An 18,284-nucleotide genomic window follows, 5' to 3' on the forward strand; every position below is an offset into this window, starting at 1 on the left:
ATTGGGCTCTCTTCCAGTAACATCAGGTGTGCCGCAGGGCAGTGTCCTTGGCCCTCTCCTTTTTATTATGTATATTAACGACATTGTTAACATGGTCGGAGGTGGTGTCCAGATTAGATTGTTCGCTGATGATTGCGTGATTTTTAAAGCCATTATTTCTGTCGATGACCAAATTAGTTTACATAGTAGTTTAAATAATATTCTTAAATGGTGCATGTACAGGGGAATGACACTAAACACTGACAGAAGCGTACTAATGTGAATGACACCCAAGAAATCACCTTTGCTTCACACGTATAAATTAGGTTCATCCGCCGTGCATGAAGCAACCTAATACAAGTATAGGTGTCACCTTAAACAACACGTTAACATGAAATAACCACATAAGTAATACTTCCACCTCATCCTTCAGAAAATTGTGTCTACTGAATCATAAACTTAAAAAAGCACCATCCGACGCAAAACTGCTAAGCTATAACACCTTAATCAGAACTAAACTAGAATATGCATATATCCTTTGGGATCCGTATACTAAAAAAAACTAACATAAATAACCTTGAGGGAGTGCAGCGAAAGGCAGTAAGTTTCATATTTAACAAATTCTCAAGACAGGATTCGCCCACAGAACTCATGAAATCTGACCATATTGAACCACTCGAGATGACAAGACAGAAGCAGAGACTGGAATTTCTTCAACTTTACACGTACAATTCACCACTAGACTCATTTCTATATCTATCGCCCCTATTGACCCGAACCACGCGTCACCGTAGACAACATGCACTACTTCGCGATAACGCATTTAAGAATTCTTTCTTTCCCTCGTATACAATAACCGAATGGAATATTGTAATCGAATCGACACCATAATGCTGATTATTATTGCTTTGGTTGCATAGCGTTTTGCTAAACATACTGACTCAATTTCTGTTCATTATGGAAGAAGTTGGGCGTGCTACGTAGCACGGACTGGAAGAGAGAACAACATAAGCGCCGTCTGTGTTACGTACCGCGCCCTACTTCCTCCATAATGAACCGTTACCAACTAGCCCAAATGGCTGCTTTGCTACATTTCAATTTCTGTGTTATTGCTTTTGTTTTGTTCTTTTTTTTTTCTGCTTGTTCGCTGTTGCACCATTTTATTGCCCTCCTTGCTAGGACTATACGTGTCCGCCGTATTTGTTAAATAAATAAATAGATTACGGCACGAAAACATAGCATGTAGTATGACTAGATTTAATATCGTTATGGTGTCGGTCGGTCTTTGCATGCTTTTGCAAAAAAAAAAGTGACTGGTCCAGCCGACTGCCGTACAAGTGGTTTAGACTGTATACTCCTGGAACCGTGCAATCCTGGGGCCGAATTCACAAAGCTTTTTGCTGCGGAGTGGTCTTTGATATAAGAGAATTTTCTCTTGCTAGCAGTGTTAGCGGAACAACTTTTTGTTATTACTGGCGCGGAGTGATAGCAAAGGAGAAAGACGCAAGGCTTGCGGTAACAGAAACAGACGCTGTTTTTCCATATATTAGCAGAATATTCCTCTAGTTAGCCTTTTGTTCAGTGACGACTGTACCCACATTAAGTCCGAGGCCAAAAAAGATTAAGAATAATGAAATAAAAATTAAAGGGCTGCTCAGGAGAAGTGTTTCGGGTCAGTATACTTTTACTTAGTTCACTGCATCCTTGGCGAAAGAACAGCGCTCGTGCCTACGTTTGTTTGTTTCCTTTCTGTTGCTAGGTGTCGTTGCGCTACTTACGATGACATTAACGTACAAATCAGAATTGTGGTGGCTTCAATGCAGTTTTTTTTGTAGAACACAATCTTTCCACTTATCAGAAGCATGTCCTTCCTGTCAAAATCTATGAAAAGTATGATTAACTGACAAAAATGTTCAGTCCTCCATTCATAAAGGTACTAACATGCGGTCGATGGAAGGCAATTTTGGTAACATATTCAAATTCGCGGCTCCATTTTTGTCTCGGTTTCTGCTTCGATTTCTCGTTCTGGACCCTCACGGACTGCCAGAGACGCTGCATAGTCAAGGCTCATCCGCATGGGGCAGCCCGGCACGACAAATAAAAAAAGCCTTTCACTTGGGTGCCCACAGTACAGATTAAAGGGGCTGATGCGCACTTTGCATCTTGCTATTCATGGCATATATCTTATCTAAGATATGATGAGCTTCTGTGTAGGTAAACGTAGCATAGAAATATGGGAATACACTTGTGAGAACACTTTACGCTGTAATGGTTTCGTAAGCTAAAATTTTCAGCCTAATGCTGGGCATGTCATTAAAGAAGCTGGCTCTATTCGACGGCAAAGAGCACCTAAGAACTCGTAAATTTTGCGTCTGATTTTAAAATCTCTACCACGCAGGGTGCAGTTGCATACGAGTGATTGCTAAAACTCCTGCATTTAATGTGTCTGCGCCGCTGTCATTGTGCAGTTACATTCACGTGATAATGGCCAATCCTCGCGTATTTATCGCTTCGCGCCAAACTTCCTACCTCTATGAAGTGTGCGCGGAATGCTGCACACTTCATAGAGGAATTGGAGCTTGCTGGTCTCTTTGTTAATACCTGCTTGCGCGGCAAAGTTGATCCCCGCGACTCGACATGACATCGTGGGCGGAACCGGAAATACCTTTTAGGGGCTTATTTCCAGAGAAGTGACAGGCAGCAGTGTATGTGTACGGGCGGCTGTTTATACACGCTTCTGCGTGGCCTGAAAGTTGGCCTTCTCTTGGGGCTGAAGAAGAGGGAGCGAGGCCGGGGCTCGGCCGCTTCCGACCGGGTCGCGTGCGGCATTGTCGCGATCTCCCGAAATAGAGGGAGGCCGCCCCTCGCGAGAAGCGTTTCCCACGCGACGCCCAAGCGGCCACGTGGCACCACGAAGCAGCCAGCCGGTTTGAAAGCGCGCGTGCCGCACTTGAGAAGAGGCGGCCGAAAACTGCGCCTTCAGCTCACAAGACAGCGGTCCCCCTTTGAAAAACGGCCATGAAGGAGCACACGCGCAATGTCGTCTGCGTGTGCAGCTGACGCTGTTATTGCTGCCTATCGCACGGGGGAATGTTGTGCAGTGCAAAAGTCGCTCTGTTTCTATCGCCAGATCAGGAAGTCGTCACAAAGCTCCCTTCATTTTTTTTTCTTTAAAGCAGCGCTTGCTTCAGGTCCCGCTTCCCACACTGCATATGGAGCGAACTCGTTGTCATTACGCAAAGGGACGCGCTTGCTTGCGTGCGCAAGCAAGCGCGTCCTCTCTCCATTAGTTCTTGCTCGTATTGTCGCGTGGAGGCGCTTTAGTAAATCAGATGGGAGGCGTTCGAAAAGAAAGGGCGTGCGGTTAATCCGATGGCACGCGTGGACAGCGTTGTATGTAACGGCGAAGGGAAAGATATACACACGCTTACGAGGAACTCTAGGGCTAGGTGAAGCGTGTCTCACCCGATAGCCACGCTCAGCGAACGCACGGGCCACTCTGGTGGACCATTACTGCGCTACCTTACCTAGCTGATGTTACACGGCGCCCAATTTTGTCGCGCTAATTAAAAAGAAACATAAGTCTCATCTCGCGTCTGATTTTAAAATCTCTACCAAGCCGCGGCGGTGAGGCTCGGCTTACCTGTTCCGACGTGGGTCCGGCCCGCTGCTCTACCTCCTTGAGATAGTGTTCTTCAAAACCTCAATAAAGTTCTCTGTCTGTCTGTCTGTCTGTCTGTCTGTCTGTCTGTCTGTCTGTCTGTCTGTCTGTCTGTCTGTCTGTCTGTCTGTCTGTCTGTCTGTCTGTCTGTCTGACATAGGTCTATGTCCCGTTAGCGTGAAATAAAAAAAAAGGCAAGCTTAGAGCTATACAAGAAATCCGCAGGCAATCTCTGCCCCGTTTGTGCTCTACCTTGATATTGGCGAGCCTTTTTGGGGCGATGTCGTCACACTGCGTAATCTCCTGTCGCCCATACTTTTAATATTTCGCTACACGCTATTCATTAACGTACTGTTTGTTTCTTTGAATATTTCACTATTCCATGCTTGAATCAATGCAATTCCTTGCGTGTGCTATTTCGAGAGGCTGGCGCACCCAACGTGTTTCACCTGTCACTGCAGGACAAGTGCTGCAACACCGCTTAGCAGTTACAGCACACACAGTTTGCTGATAGAACGTCGGAACTGTTCGTGCAGACTGTTTCTACTGATAATAAACGTCTAGCAAACTCAACGTACGGTTGCTGACTGGACTCCGCGAAATGATATTGCATGTTTCCCGCATTGTGCGCGCGCATCGCCCGCTTGTATTTCTTTTGAAATGCGAAGCAGCTCTTTGACTTACGTGTGTAACGCCGTACGTACGTGCGTCCATACGAACGCACCGCAATGCGTTCCCCTCGCCACAGGTGCTGGAGCGGTGCCAAGTAGGTCATGCAGCAGTTGCGCGTTGACCACACGCTCTCCTAGCATGCTTCCCTTGCAGGTGCGCGCTGACGGGACTCTCTCTCTCTCTCACCCGCAGCCCGCTCGCTGCAGTGCCCGCAGCTTCTGGCTCCTCCGCCCGCTTGCAACACACTTTTATCTCTCTTCACCCTCTCCACCGCCCGCAATGCTCGACCGCACGTCGAGGAGTGGGAACACTCTTTCGGTTCGTTTATCTGCGAAACAAAACACAACCCGCCTCCCATGTCTTTGCGTTTGAAACAAACGTTTACTCGAGTAAACGGTATACCCCGAGTTTCTATTCGAACCGTTCTTCCAGCATCCCCGTCGACGCCCGCTTCAATGGTCAACGCCGTGCGCACCACTGCTGCTTCGCATTCCATCAGGGTTCCCTTCGGGGAGATGGTTCATATAATTTCTGCTTCTTTTTTTTTACAGCGAAAGCTGTTCTTAGATCACAACTTGGGTCACGCGCAGTTGTCCGCCGCCGCCGGTGTCCGTAACCATATAGCGCGAAATTTGAAAAAAAAAAACCTAACACCATTGACACAGTTAGGCTCGAGCCAGGGTACGCTGGGTTCTACCCCAGTATTCTACCACTGAGCTACGCTGGTGCTTGTGGACTATTGGCAAACTTGCCTTAGGCAGGCTTGATGTCGGGAAAGCAATCGCGTTAATACGACTTACAAAGCGTTTTGAAACAGCGAAAGAACAAACAGTCGTCGCACAATGCGAATAGCGTAACGAGTAGGCCATTCAATGCTGCAACCCATTAAAAAACGTTGTTCTTGTTCCCCTATTAACTGTGACACATACCCGCTTCAGCCATAGTTTCTCATCGTCATCAGCCACTGCATGAAAAATTAGCACGAAATTCTTTGCAAGTGTTTAGTGGATTTATTTATTACATACTGCAGTCCGTAGGCCAAGCAGGAGGGGCACAAAGGAGCATAGCGAAAAAAGCGAACAAGTTATACAGCAAGTTAGAATACACGAAGCTACTGAAAAGCAAGTCGTACTAAATAGGATGCTTAGTTATACATATCTAGAAAAAAAAGCGAACAAACTTCTAGAAACAGTTTCAAGCACAAAAAAGTAAAGCTACACAGTTCAAATAATAAGATGAGGTAATCTAGGTCATGCAGCAGGTCATGTACCATGCTTCTCAGAAGAATGACGAAAAATAGCATAGCGAATGCCTGCTACCCCAAAGGTTTATTATTAATGCCCTAGTGGGTACCCAGCAAATGTGCTTGCAGCAGTCATCCATTGAGCGTTTAGAAAAGGCTCTGAAAGGCCGCTCTCCTAGCTTTCGCTGCGACTGTGCCGCACCTTCCGCACAGGCGTGCCGTTTTTTTTTTTTACACGCTTTACGCGCCGCACTGAAATAACAAGCTCATTTTATTTGAAAACATACAGATGCGCCGAGATGTAGGCTTCACCAAAACGTTCTCGCATGTGGTTTGCGCAGCTATAGCAATTGTGTGTACTGGAACAATTAATATTGTTGGAACGTTGTGGCCATCTCTGATTACAGAAATTGGCGGTGTGCTTTATTGTTGAGGATCGCGAAAAATTAAGCGATTTCTATTTAACGCACTGGAACACGTAGTAATTTTTTATATGTTTTTCCTAATCCTTGGTTTCTAATAGAAAATGGGAATGCGACATGGATCTCACTTTGAACTTGGATCTTTCTTCATCGCGCGGTATATGAAGTGGTTGTAATTACGATCAGCCACTTACGGCGAGATATTCCTGTAATATGGTAGACACCAACTTGTGTCCCTTGGTTGACCGTGGATATTTCCTTCAACTGTAGCCTGCACTCCACGTCGTTGTTGCCGCATGCATGCAAAATTCTATAAAAGGCATATCCGCTGAATGAAGGTAATGCGTCGAACTATTACGTGTTCTTTACGTAAATGTGATGGTCTTACTGTTTCACCGATGGCTATCTCGAATTATTAAAGAGCAGAAAGTACACGAAATACCGAAATCTTTCTCACTGACCTCAAGTTTTATATTTGTATAGCGGACGCGGTAAGTTGTGGAAAGCTCACCTGCGTGTTCATAATTCACAATGTTATAATCGTCATGATTATAATATTGGCTGCTAGTGAATCTAGCGAATAGAATTTGTTAGTCTATATTGGGAACAGACACACTTAAATTTTTCTTATTTTCAAGAACAATATCTCAGAGGCATATTCTGACCGCACCGTATGGTATGGGACTCTCGTTTACGTTGATGCTTCAGGTTTTCGAAGGGACAATCAAAAATATATTGACAATGCGTCGGAGAACCCAGAAGGAAAATTTTAAAACGACAGCGCAACCTGTGTGCGCGCGCAGCAGGCGGCACAAGCAGAGAGGGGCGGTGGCCTAAGAGTATTAGCGGCGGCCGTAACTAGATTCCGGCCGAGCAGTTTTTGGGAACAGGCGGCGAGAGGAAAGGGGTGAGCTGGCCGTCTCCTAAAAACGGCGCACGCTTCCTTTCAGCGGCCTCGCAACGCGATGTTCCGGCTGCCGGTCGGCGCGCTCTCGGCGAACAGCGTTTGCCGTCGCCCTTCTCCTACAGCTCCCTTTCAGCTGGGCGCCACGTCGGTCGGCTGATCGATGCTTTATATGTATAATTCACGCAGCCATTCGCACGTTACCGTGACGTCACGATGCTCCCTTTTTTGTCCCCTCCCCAAATCATCGAAAGGGCAGCAAAGTGTACGTCATGGTCTGGTTAGCCCATCACTTTCTCTCTTTAATGTGTATATGATTAGATACACACATGAACGGCAGCGCCAGGAATCTAACGGCGACTTCCATGACTACTTTTACCGAGCAGTAAAAACAGCGCCAAGTTAACGTGTTGTCGTTTTCCAAATTCCATGGCTGTCTGCCATCCACACTATTCATAGAAGGTGCACTTCGCAGCGCGGACTGTCAATAGCAGTGGACATTAAAGCTTGGTGGGCGCAAAAAAAGGGGGAGGGGATTAAAAGAGGAAAGCTAAGGAATTTAGAGACACTAGAGATAAATACGGTTTCTCTCGTATTAGTAAATTACTCTTCCAAGATACCGAGAACACTGCGCAGCTGCAACCAGAGGTGACAAGTGGGGAAACGTGCAAGAAGAAAATGCAAGGGGTGACGCCACCATGAAGTTTCCGCACCAGTCGACATGACGTTGTAGATTTTGATGGCGTCTACTGGGGTATATACTTAATTCCTAATCAGTAACAATGAAGTACATTGTCTACTGGCCCCGCCGCGGTGTTCTAGTGGCTAAGGTACTCGGCTGCTGACCCGCAGGTCGCGGGATCGAATCCCGGCTGCAGCGACTGCATTTCCTATGGAGGCGGAAATGTTGTAGGCCCGTGTGCTCAGATTTGGGTCACACGTTAAAGATCCCCAGTGGTGGAAATTTCCGGAGCCTTCCACTACGGCGTCTCTCATAATCATATGGTGGTTTTGGGACGTTAAACCCCACATATCGATCAATCAATCAAGCTCCAGATACACTTTTGGCACCATTTTTTTTTCGTGGAGGGTTGGGTGTTTGTGCATGCGCGCTTATCCTTTTGTTTGGAGAATCGCGTGTCTTGGCCTTTCACCGGTACGATTGCGTTAGTTGCCTGGCCACAAAAGTCACTTCGCTCGCGGGGCTGGCTCCGTTTGCGAAAAGAGCGCGCTTTTCAAACACGGTGAAGTAACAAATGGGACACTCGTTAGTGCGCACTCCTATCTGTGCCCGTGATTACGTTTCGGGCGTCGTTTTTGTTAGCTGTAAACGTTGTTCGTGTGCTCCTGTACTGCGTGTGTTGTTTTCGCGCATCATTGAGCAGCGCGCTGTATACGTTTCGATGTGCTAGCCGTTCTCAGTGTTACATTCCCAGTCGTTGCTGTCGCATTCATGGCTTCGCCCTTGCGGCGAAACTTTGACTTTTTCTCCTTTGACCTCGCAGAGTTCGCCGAGTACATACTCTTTCCTCGCCCCCCCCCCCACCACCACCACCACTCTCACGCTCATTAAATGGCAATTAAATCACCGTGAGCGTGCCTCTGTAACATGGTCCACGGTGATTGCAGGAGGGCATATGCTCATTACGCACATTGGTTCAGATATCCTGTCTACTTTTTCTTTTTTTCCTTCGTCATTCCTTTTGGCTCTGAGCTGTGCTACCTTATATGGGCTGCAAATTATATAGCGCAACCAACGTTTTTCTTTTTTCGTATTAGTGAGTCGCCCTTTCGCAATACCAAAAGCGCCACTCTTGCCGCGAGTAAAACGAGGAAACTGAGAATGCAGGTGGCGACGCGACCTTGAATTTGCGCACCAACTCGCTGTGGCGTTCAGACAACGTCTTCGCACACGTAGGTCTCTCAATAGCTCAAAGTCTTCTCAGGGAGCCAGATGCGGAAGATTCCTATGTTCAGAAAATTGAAGCCGAAATACGAAAAAAAAAACACTTTAAAATACTTCACGTCACCTGACATAAAGGGCGAAATTTACAGATGAATCTTTGTGCTGTAGCTGCGCTTTTATTACTAATGTTACGGTAATATTATTATTCACTGTGAAGTTTTCAAATCATAATTTATTTGTATAAATTGATTCATTGCTGCCCTTCCGTGTCCCCCTAAGTATACGTAATCCAACGAGCATACAATATAAGCACTATATATATATATATATATATATATATATATATATATATATATATATATATATGTATATATATATATATATATATATATATATATATATATATATATATATATATATATATATATATATATATATATATATATATATATATATAATGCCACTATTGATGAACAAGCCACTGTGGCTCGTTCATCATTGGTGGCAATATATATAAATAAATTTTTATGCGTTCTTAAGTGAAAACGCAGCCCACCCGGCTGCCCGAAAAGGCTAGTCCTGTCCTGAGCTCAAGCGAGAGCCGCAGGTCGCGGGATCGAATCCCGGCTGCGGCGGCTGCATTTACGACGGAGGCGGAAATGTTGTAGGCCCGCCTGCTCAGATTTGGGTGCACGTTAAAGAACCAAAATTTTCGGAGCCCTCTACGACGGCGTCTCTCATAATCATATGGTGGTTTTGGGACGTTAAACCCCACATATCAATCAGTCTCAAGCGAGAGTGGCTTTATCGCGCTCATATGGCCGACATGCTCTGGGCAAGCGATAGTATTTGTGTTATTATTGCCGAGACGGCGTGACGCCTTTGACAAGCACTGCTGTGAGTAATTGTTTGCGCCTGCACTGATGTTTGTTCTTCCAGCGTCATTGTTTCGGGCGTCGAACAATGCGTGTCACGCAGTGCGTTCGAAGCCGTCGTCCCTGGCCCGCCGTCGGAAATTGGGGTGCGCCGGTGGCCTGCTTGTGAACAGCTCCTTTTAATGCGGTCAGGCACGGGTCTCGCGACGGGCGCAACATCCACCCAATATAGCAGTGGCATGTCGCGCGCTATGGACAGAGCCTCGCGAGCGCCCCTGCAAGCAGAGCTCGAAATATCTGGCAGAAATGCTCCGCGTTTATCCCGCGCTCATTTCATGAAGTTGGTGCTGCATAAGGTAAGGTGAGAGGGGTCTTGTTCTTCAGGCGCTGCTGTCAGTCGCGCTGTCTCGTCTTTCCGAGTTCTTTTTTTTTTTTTTTGGGGGGGGGGGGGGGGTATGCGCAAGGAAATATTATTTCTACGACTTCGTCGTAAAATATGCTGAGAGCTCGGGTGCGTAGCTCAATTCGAACTCATTGGTGGCACCGGTGCTGGTGTAGTCGTTCTCTAAGTGGGATGCTAAGAACGAGGCTGAAAAGTCAATGTAAATGTTCACAGACAAGATTAAACGCCCGCCCATAATGATACTGAAATAGAGCAGTGGATGCGTATTGCATAATAGTGAAATCAATTGAGTGCTGCAAATGGAGCACTACGTGGGGCAAGAAAAAAAAAAGCAAGGAAGAATTTCGCAAGCGACTGTACTGCATGATCAAAATGTAGAACTTAGCGAGGCCGTGAGGTGATGGAAAACACGCTGGTACATTTAGCACAAGAACTATATGCATAGGTCTGGTATCTACTTGCGCCTGACAAAGAAAAGAAGTAAAAAGAAATTTTGGAGAAAAACAAGCAAACAGCCATGTGTTTGCATTCTCTGGGAAGTATACACGAGGAATGAAATGTGTCCAGCTATTATACGTCGTTCGGTTGCATGAACGCTGGCGCTCATGGCTGAGATGCTATGATATTTTTTTCTAACTACTTTTTGTGTATTCAGTGACAACGTGTCACTAGTTGCTCGGTCCTTTTAGATGACGCCTCGTCCTTAGGTATCAGCGATACTAGTAGGAACGGTTTACTGAAAAAATGGGTCGCAGCCAGAAGTGAGTGCGCGCCATCGCTGCTACGATGTGGCAGCGAAAAATTCTGGCCGGGGCTTGCGCATCATCGTTAGACAGAAAGGGGGAGGGTGACTGCGGTGCGGGGCAGATGGCGCGCAGGGGTCCCGCGGCTGCGTCTCTATCCCGAACTTCTTAGTTGCGGCCTCCGCTGCCTCTCCCTTTCGCTTCCCTATGGCCCCGACGGGCGCCGGTCTGGCGAACGGTCACCATGGCAACGCGTCGTGTTGGGCTTCGCAGACGCAGCAGCGGCGGTGCTCCAGCGACGCTGACGGGCCGCCGCTACGCTGCGACCCCCCGTTCTCTTCTTCCTCCACGGGGTCTTAACACGCGCTCCGTCGCCTGACCCCCCCTCGCCCTTCAACGACCCGTGCCCAAGAGCCGGGCTGTCCCAGCCACTCTTTCAGACGCGCCCCGTTCCGCATCCCTCGCGAGACAGATCTGGGGTTTGTGCATTCCACTCGTTTTTCGTCCGTGTACCGCGCCGAGGGCGGCTGCATGATGTCCTGAGCTAGCGCAGCCGTCCCGCTGACGACTCCCGCTGCGGCGACAACTAGGCAACTTTCCAGGGCTGTTGAGAGGTGCGTACGTTTACACTGCAGCAGCAGAGTGGTTACGTGAGTGCTTATAGATTTTTAACAGGGACGGTATCCTTTTTTTTCCTTCTTTCGTGTGTACTTTTACGAGCACACACGTTTAAAGGTTCTAGACTTCTTTTGAGTTAGTCCGGCTATTTAAAGCGCTCGCCTTCGTTTATCGTATAGTCTCACAATTTCTGAACGAGACTGTGGCAGCCAACGGCGATCTGAACTGCGATTGCATGCACAATATACGTGCGAAAAAAAAAAAAACTACGAATAATTTCGAAGTATTTTTTTTTTATTCCGGTTTCTTATGCTCTCGCTTTTTTCTCTCTTTTGAAACGGCGAATTCGGCTGCTGCATAATTAGCTTGTTCGCGGGACAGTTATTTCAACCACGTCTCATTGCGAGTATTAGTTTATGTGATGACGTATAAAATGAACTTGTTCTGAAATAGGCTTCACACCCTTCTTTTCTTCAGTCTCTCGTTACCATCCTGTGCTGGCGTCTGAAGGAGCGGTGTCACGTGCAGCGGCAGTACATGCAGGAATATAATGTTTCTTTAAGAGCGAGTAGCTTAGCGTTCTTAGCGTCATTTAGGCGGGGCATAAGTCTCGGTTAGTAGCTGGTTAGTGGTTGGTGATTTCTGCTGTGTACAGCCCTAGATTACGCTCTATAAATCGAAAGAAGGCAAGACGACGCATTTTCTTGGCCTTAATTGCTTTCTTGTCTGTCATCACTGGATGTACACTGTCAATTTTTATGAAAGGGAACACGGGAGCGCGTGGCCTACGCGCTCCGGCGGCTGCTGGCAGCGCGTTCAAGTGGGAGCGACAGCAACCACTGTCTCTTCTCGCATGCCCCGCCGCGGTGGTCTAGTGGCTAAGGTACTCGGCTGCTGACCCGCAGGGCGTGGGTTCGAATCCCGGCTGCGGCGGCTGCATTTCCGATGGAGGCGGAAACGTTGTAGGCCCGTGTGCTCAGATTTGGGTGCACGCTAAAGAGCCTCAGGTGTTCGAAATTTCCAGAGCTCTCTACTACGGCGTCTCTCATAATCATATAGTGGTTTTGGGACGTTAAACCAAATCATCATGTCTCTTCTCGCGTCATCTCGCGGCGAGCAAAACAAGCAGTCATTGGTGATATGGAACCAGCGGCAAGATTGCAACCCCCTCCCTTTTCAAGGTGACTACGCGAGAGCCGGTAATCGCCTTGAAGGGGGAGGGGGTCGCAAGGGGTAGACACGGTATGCAGTGCGTGGGGAGAGGAAGAAGAAACGGCCGAACACTTGATAATGTTCTGTAAAGGGCTTCACCCTATAGTTCAGGATGATGGCGCTGAGTTTTTCAAAGCAGTGGGGTTTAGGGACAGGGAGGGCAAAATAGACTTTAAGCGGGTATAATTAACTAGAAGGAGGTTATCTTATTGGTGGCTAAAGTCAAGGCACGAGTGAAAATTAAACCCTTCACTGCAAAGTACGAATCCTCAACCTCACTATTTAAAGGAAAAATAAATAAATCTAGTTTTTGGTTCATTAAGTATTACGGCTTGGTGGCGCTAGCCACCGCCTGATCTAAAGGGTACAGCCATATCCATCCGTTACTCTCGCTCTCGCTGGAACGTACTGCCAGCAGCTGCCAATTTCATAAAAATTGACACTGTATGCTGCAGTACTAAAGGACACTTGCCATTTTACTACGAATCTGGACTAGCTGCAGCTCTATGAAGCATTCCACTTCTCAACGGCTTTGTATTGCTGAAGATTCGTAAAGCTTTGTATACCTTCTGGTTTCGTTTCCTGTTCTTGCGTACATTTCCTTCAGCGGCGCTGGCACTCCTCTAGTGAACAGCTGAGTGTAATTTAGTTTTCTATCGTTCCTTTTTATTTTATTTAATTTTTGCGATCGGCAGATTTCTGTACCATACGTTGTAGTGATATTATCGGCCATATTTGCAAAGACACGTTGCCGGGCTAGTTGGTTTGGGTTCATCATTTATAAGGGTATAGCGCACCACAAAAAGGACACAAAAAAGAGAGACGCACGCACACACACAGCGCTAACTTGCAACTATTCAGTTGCAAGTTAGCACTGTGTGTGTGTGCGTCTCTCTTTTTTGTGTCCTTGTCGTGGTGCCTGTCGTAGTTCCCTATACCCTTATAAATATCGGCCATACTCTGCAAACCTCGTAGACTACGTCATCAAGTGAAAAATATCTCATCGGATCGCATACGTGTTTCAAGTTTCCTCTTATCTATGATCCCGAGTTTGAAGTAAAAAGATGAAGTGGGCGTTAAAACTATTTTGGGTTGGGGCCTTGTTTTGGTGTTTTCGCGAAGGGTAGGTGATAGTTATGGAGGCTTGTCTTTCATTAAGGATGACAGCAATGAGTTGCGACGAAGATAATATGCTTTCTTTTTTCTATTGATACAGCAACTTGCACATGTTTAGGTGAAGGTAATGAGCTGTAGATCGCTAGTTATATTATTTTTGAAATTGTTTAAACTACCAGGAATTGGATGGTTGGTTACAGAAATCGCGCCTATAAGAAAGACAGATGCAGCTCTTGAAAGCCGGACGAGATCGTATGGTGCTAGTTGGTTCTTTCATGTTTAGCATGCCGTATTTTGTGTCGCTTCTTTATTCCATTTGTTTGCTTGTATTTTTCTCCCTTTTATTTGTTTGTTTCCTTCTTTGTTTTCTTTTTTTGGAAAGTTAGGTGTCCAGCACCAACAACCGCAAATATTCTCTTTTATGAGAGAAAGCTATGATTGGCTGCAAAGCTTGGTGAATACTTAGACCCAGATTTCTGGATATACTTCGGATATGTTTTTTTTTCTTCATAAATATATGCATCTTAAACTTTAGTGAGCTTCAAACAAGTTATGTTATAGAACAACTTGTTTCGACAAAGAGAAGAAAGAAAAAGTGAAGTACACCGTTTTGTTTCACTTCGCTGTTCACTGTGGTTTGAAAACTTCGCTGGACAGCGAAGCGTTTCGTGCAAAGCCGTTTATTGTCTTCCATCGAAAGAGAAACTGTTACGTCGTTAGCTCTGACGCATACATTTATTTTTTTTGCTCCGCTACGCGAAATGTTGTCGCAGCTCTTCACTAACAAAGCAGCATAGAGGAGGGTAGGAAGAGGATAACCGAAGCAAATCTATTTGCTCTTCTTGTTCGAACGATAAGGGAAACATGAGTTAGCAGAGTATATCTGTGCACGTACTGCTGACTGCGAGCAGACAAGTTCGTAGAAGGACCCCGAAAAAAATAATAAATAAATAAATAAAGCTACCAAGAGAGAGAAGCAAGAAAATGAAGGGTGTGACGCCTATTCCATATGCCGAGGACAGCGAGAAGTCGCGTTATGGAAAGCACAGAAAGACGAAGCTCGCGGCCCGCTTGGCAGGTAGCCGGTGCTCTGCGGGCGGCCGCTGAACCACCGTGACCGAGTGGCTGTGCGAGTAGCGATGGCTGTCGAGAAGACCGACGACGCAGGCGTCTCTACGGCGCCACGGGCCCCCAGCAGGCCCAAGTCCCTTTGGCAGGTAGGTCTCGGCCGGGGAGGGACGCCCTTCCGCACGTGGCCCATGATATTTGCTCTTGCTTGCTCGGTTATGTGGACAGGCTATGAGAAAGACAAATCTGGTACAATTTATATTACTCATTGTGTGCCTGGTTCAGTGACGCGTGGTCGATGTCACCATCGTGTGTGTACATATGTGCGAGAGCGAGATAGAGAGGGAAGCTTGCGGGCTGTTATTCCTGCGCGTGTACCGTGCATGTACTTGCATGTCGCTTGCGAACGTGCTTTCAAAATACCAGAGGGATTCTTGCGGATGATATTGCGAAGCCAGTCATCCGGGAATAGCCTACATGGAGAGAGTCGATGCACGTAACACTGGTTGTCAGAGTGTGTTAGCGTAACTATCCTGTTTACGTATGTACACAGATCCGGTCTTAGTACGGGCTGCGAGCTGGCGGAGCGGAACGGGTGCGCTTTCTTGCATGCTTGGTCAGCTCGATTCGGCGTCGGCATCGCGGGGGGTGGGGCAAGGAGGAAATTGGTCTGTTTTGACTACACAGGCGTGTGATTAATGCTGTTTGTAGCCGCCGTTGTCGTCGAAAGAGCAACTATCGCTGCAACCCGCTCAGGTGAGCGTCCCTAGCGGCTGTCAGATGCCTGTCAAGGGCAGCCGTGGAGACAATAGTCAACGATCACTCCAAGTCGTTCACGCGGAGCGCACAAGGCGCTGCTTCGACTCTTCACAGCAGCTGTGCGGGCGTCGACATGTCGGCCTTCCCTCCCGTCACAAGTGCCGCGGTGTGGGCGCCCACATGTCACTGACCGCGTACGCGCCCGGCGCAAGCCTCCTCCGGCGGTCGCACCTCGGCGGGATGAGGACGCCGTTCCACGACCAACGGGATCCTTAACCGGCGTCTGCGCACACCACGAACCGTGTTGCTTTGACCCGATTACGAGCATATCTGTGCCTGCCTCAGCCGAGAGCTCTCGACGCTTCGCCCTCCGTCTGCAACGTAACAGCGGCGCTTATCTTTCGCATTGCGTCGCCGAGGAACGCACCCCCTCTGGAGGTCTGCAAACAAGTAAGAGCGGCTCCAAGTTTGTGCAACGGCGACGTTGCTGAAGGCGAGAGGGAAAAAAAACAGAGGAGGCTGTGTGGTTAGCTGAATGGAATCTGCATAACAGGTTAGGCACGCGGTGCAAATTTGACGGCTTTCTTCGACGACCGTGTCGGGTGCACCGCGGGCCGGCATTAATAAGGAGAAAACTATACGCTACGCGCCCGATACTGAGGGCGGTCAAGTCAGCGGTGCCGAGTGTGTGAGTAAGTTTGGGCGCCCGTGCCTCGTCGCAGACTGTGCCCCAACGACGTGTGTAAACGAGCGGCGATATGGAGAAACGGCTGTGCCAGCATTGCTTTGGTTGAATGGGACCCGGCGATCCAGCGACTCGCCCGAGCCGTGAAACTTGGATCGGCTGCTTCATCCGGCTGCTCGCATCGCACGGCGACCAGTGCGACCCGTCGCTCTACTTGTTCCTCCGTTGGCTGGCAGTCCTGCTGTTCCGTTCCATTCTGAGCCAGATGATGCCCTCTGCGGTAAGCGCTGCTGTTGTTTGGGCTGACGCCTCGGATGTTATACGCTCAGTCGGAGCACACTTCGGCCGGAAACCTTGCACATGCACTGTTCATAAAGGAAACATGCATTAATGGTCTTAAAAGCTTGATTTGCTGTCTCGTGCTACCGATACAGCAAATACCGCGACATTTGATTTCGTTGCGGGAAAGCAGAGTGAAACAAGCCTCAGTTACTAAACTGTGCGTTCTGTCTTAGGTACTGACCTTATCGCATTTTATCACTCCACCGCGCTGTTGCAAACCGGAGTTTGCTTTAAAAAGCAGCTCCCCGTATGTGCATTATTGACGTTTTCTTCACACCTTTGCTCTTTGTGTATGGCCACACACAGCACGGAATAAAGTGAAAAGGAGAAATTGATAATAGAACTCATAGTATGGGCTCTTTTTCATGTCACAAGAACAAAACCAATAATGAGGGCAAAAAAGTGACAGCGTGAAAATTGAAGGTACTTACTATTTCCCGTGTCTCGGCGTTTCTTATGACAGCTCAGTAAACATTAATATAATCTATGCGCACGAAAACACGACAAATTTCGACATATATGAAGTTTACCGTCCACCCGCGCCTTGCTTTCGACAACTATGCAGATATTCAGGACGTTGCGTTATTGATCCCATAGTCTCTTGGTGAGTTGTCCGCCACGGTGGAACAGTGGCTGCAGTGCTCGTCTGCTGACCCAAAGGTCTGGTGTTCGATCCCCGCTGCTGCGGTCTCATTTCGATGTGGGAAAAATTGTAGAGGTCCGTGTATTGTGTGGTGTGAGTGCACGTCAAGGAACACCAGATGGTCGAAATTTCCTGAACCCTTCACTACAGCGTCTCTCATAATCATATCGGGGTTTCCGAATGTAAAACTCCAGATTCTATTATTTTCTCCTGGCGAGATCCTATTAAAACCGTACTTCGTGGTGAGAGTTGAACCGCTGTTGGCTGGGTATCACACACACACACACACACACACACACACACACACACACACACACACACACACACACACACACACACACACACACAACACACACACACACACACACACACACACACACACACACACACACACACACACACACACACACACATATATATATATATATATATATATATATATATATATATATATATATATATATATATATATATATATATATATATATATATTTAACGAAACAGTTTGCCGTTGGCTGGTCGCCGTACATTCTGAACTGCCGGTCTTTTACGAAGTTTTCTAGCGTTCGGACTTCTTTGTGCACTGTGTTTGTACGCTAATTCAACCTGTTGGGTCTAGCCGATACTTGTGCGATGCTTAATCGCGAAAGTTGATGTGGCGAACCATCGCCAGAATTTCTCGTGCACGCGAACGAAACCTCCGTTTTAGCCTCTATACCAGTGCTGGGCTTCTTCTGTGCCCTGCGGTTATATTGGGAATACAAAAGGGTGCCAGTATGATACGCGGGACCGGCATTGACGCCCCCCTTTTTGTGTACGGTTATGCAAAAAGGAAACGGCGGGTCGCTCAACAATAATGTTGCGCACGATCGACATCACGCCGGCGTATAGCGCCGACGAACGGCCTGATTTAGCGGGCGCAAACGCCAGAACGGGGCTTCCCGTGAACCTTGACGTTACCGCAGACGAGCTGCGGAGGCCGGGTTGAGGAGAGCCGATGCAGCCGCGATTGCGGCGGAGCGCCTGCAGCTGC

The 18,284-nt window shown here is 47.6% G+C and overlaps 1 protein-coding gene across 5 annotated transcripts in view; it reads left to right on the forward strand.

Annotated features, from left to right (window-relative positions):
• LOC119176963 (uncharacterized) overlaps positions 1-18,284 on the forward strand; it is a 351,479-nt gene that overhangs the window by 41,642 nt on the left and 291,553 nt on the right. The window contains exons 1-2 of one of the 5 annotated variants that reach the window (XM_075878305.1): positions 11,320-11,422; positions 14,833-14,971. The exons of 3 other annotated variants lie outside the window; for them this stretch is intronic. In XM_075878305.1, the coding sequence (XP_075734420.1) occupies positions 14,894-14,971 (78 nt within the window). In that variant the 5' untranslated portion in view covers positions 11,320-11,422; positions 14,833-14,893. Of the gene's footprint in view, positions 1-11,319; positions 11,423-14,832; positions 14,972-16,240; positions 16,547-18,284 lie in introns of those variants that run through there. One more of the 5 variants, XM_075878294.1, reaches the window with a different exon arrangement.

Source organism: Rhipicephalus microplus, chromosome X, assembly GCF_043290135.1.
Source record: "Rhipicephalus microplus isolate Deutch F79 chromosome X, USDA_Rmic, whole genome shotgun sequence".
In the NCBI taxonomy this organism is placed as follows: Eukaryota; Metazoa; Arthropoda; class Arachnida; order Ixodida; family Ixodidae; genus Rhipicephalus; species Rhipicephalus microplus.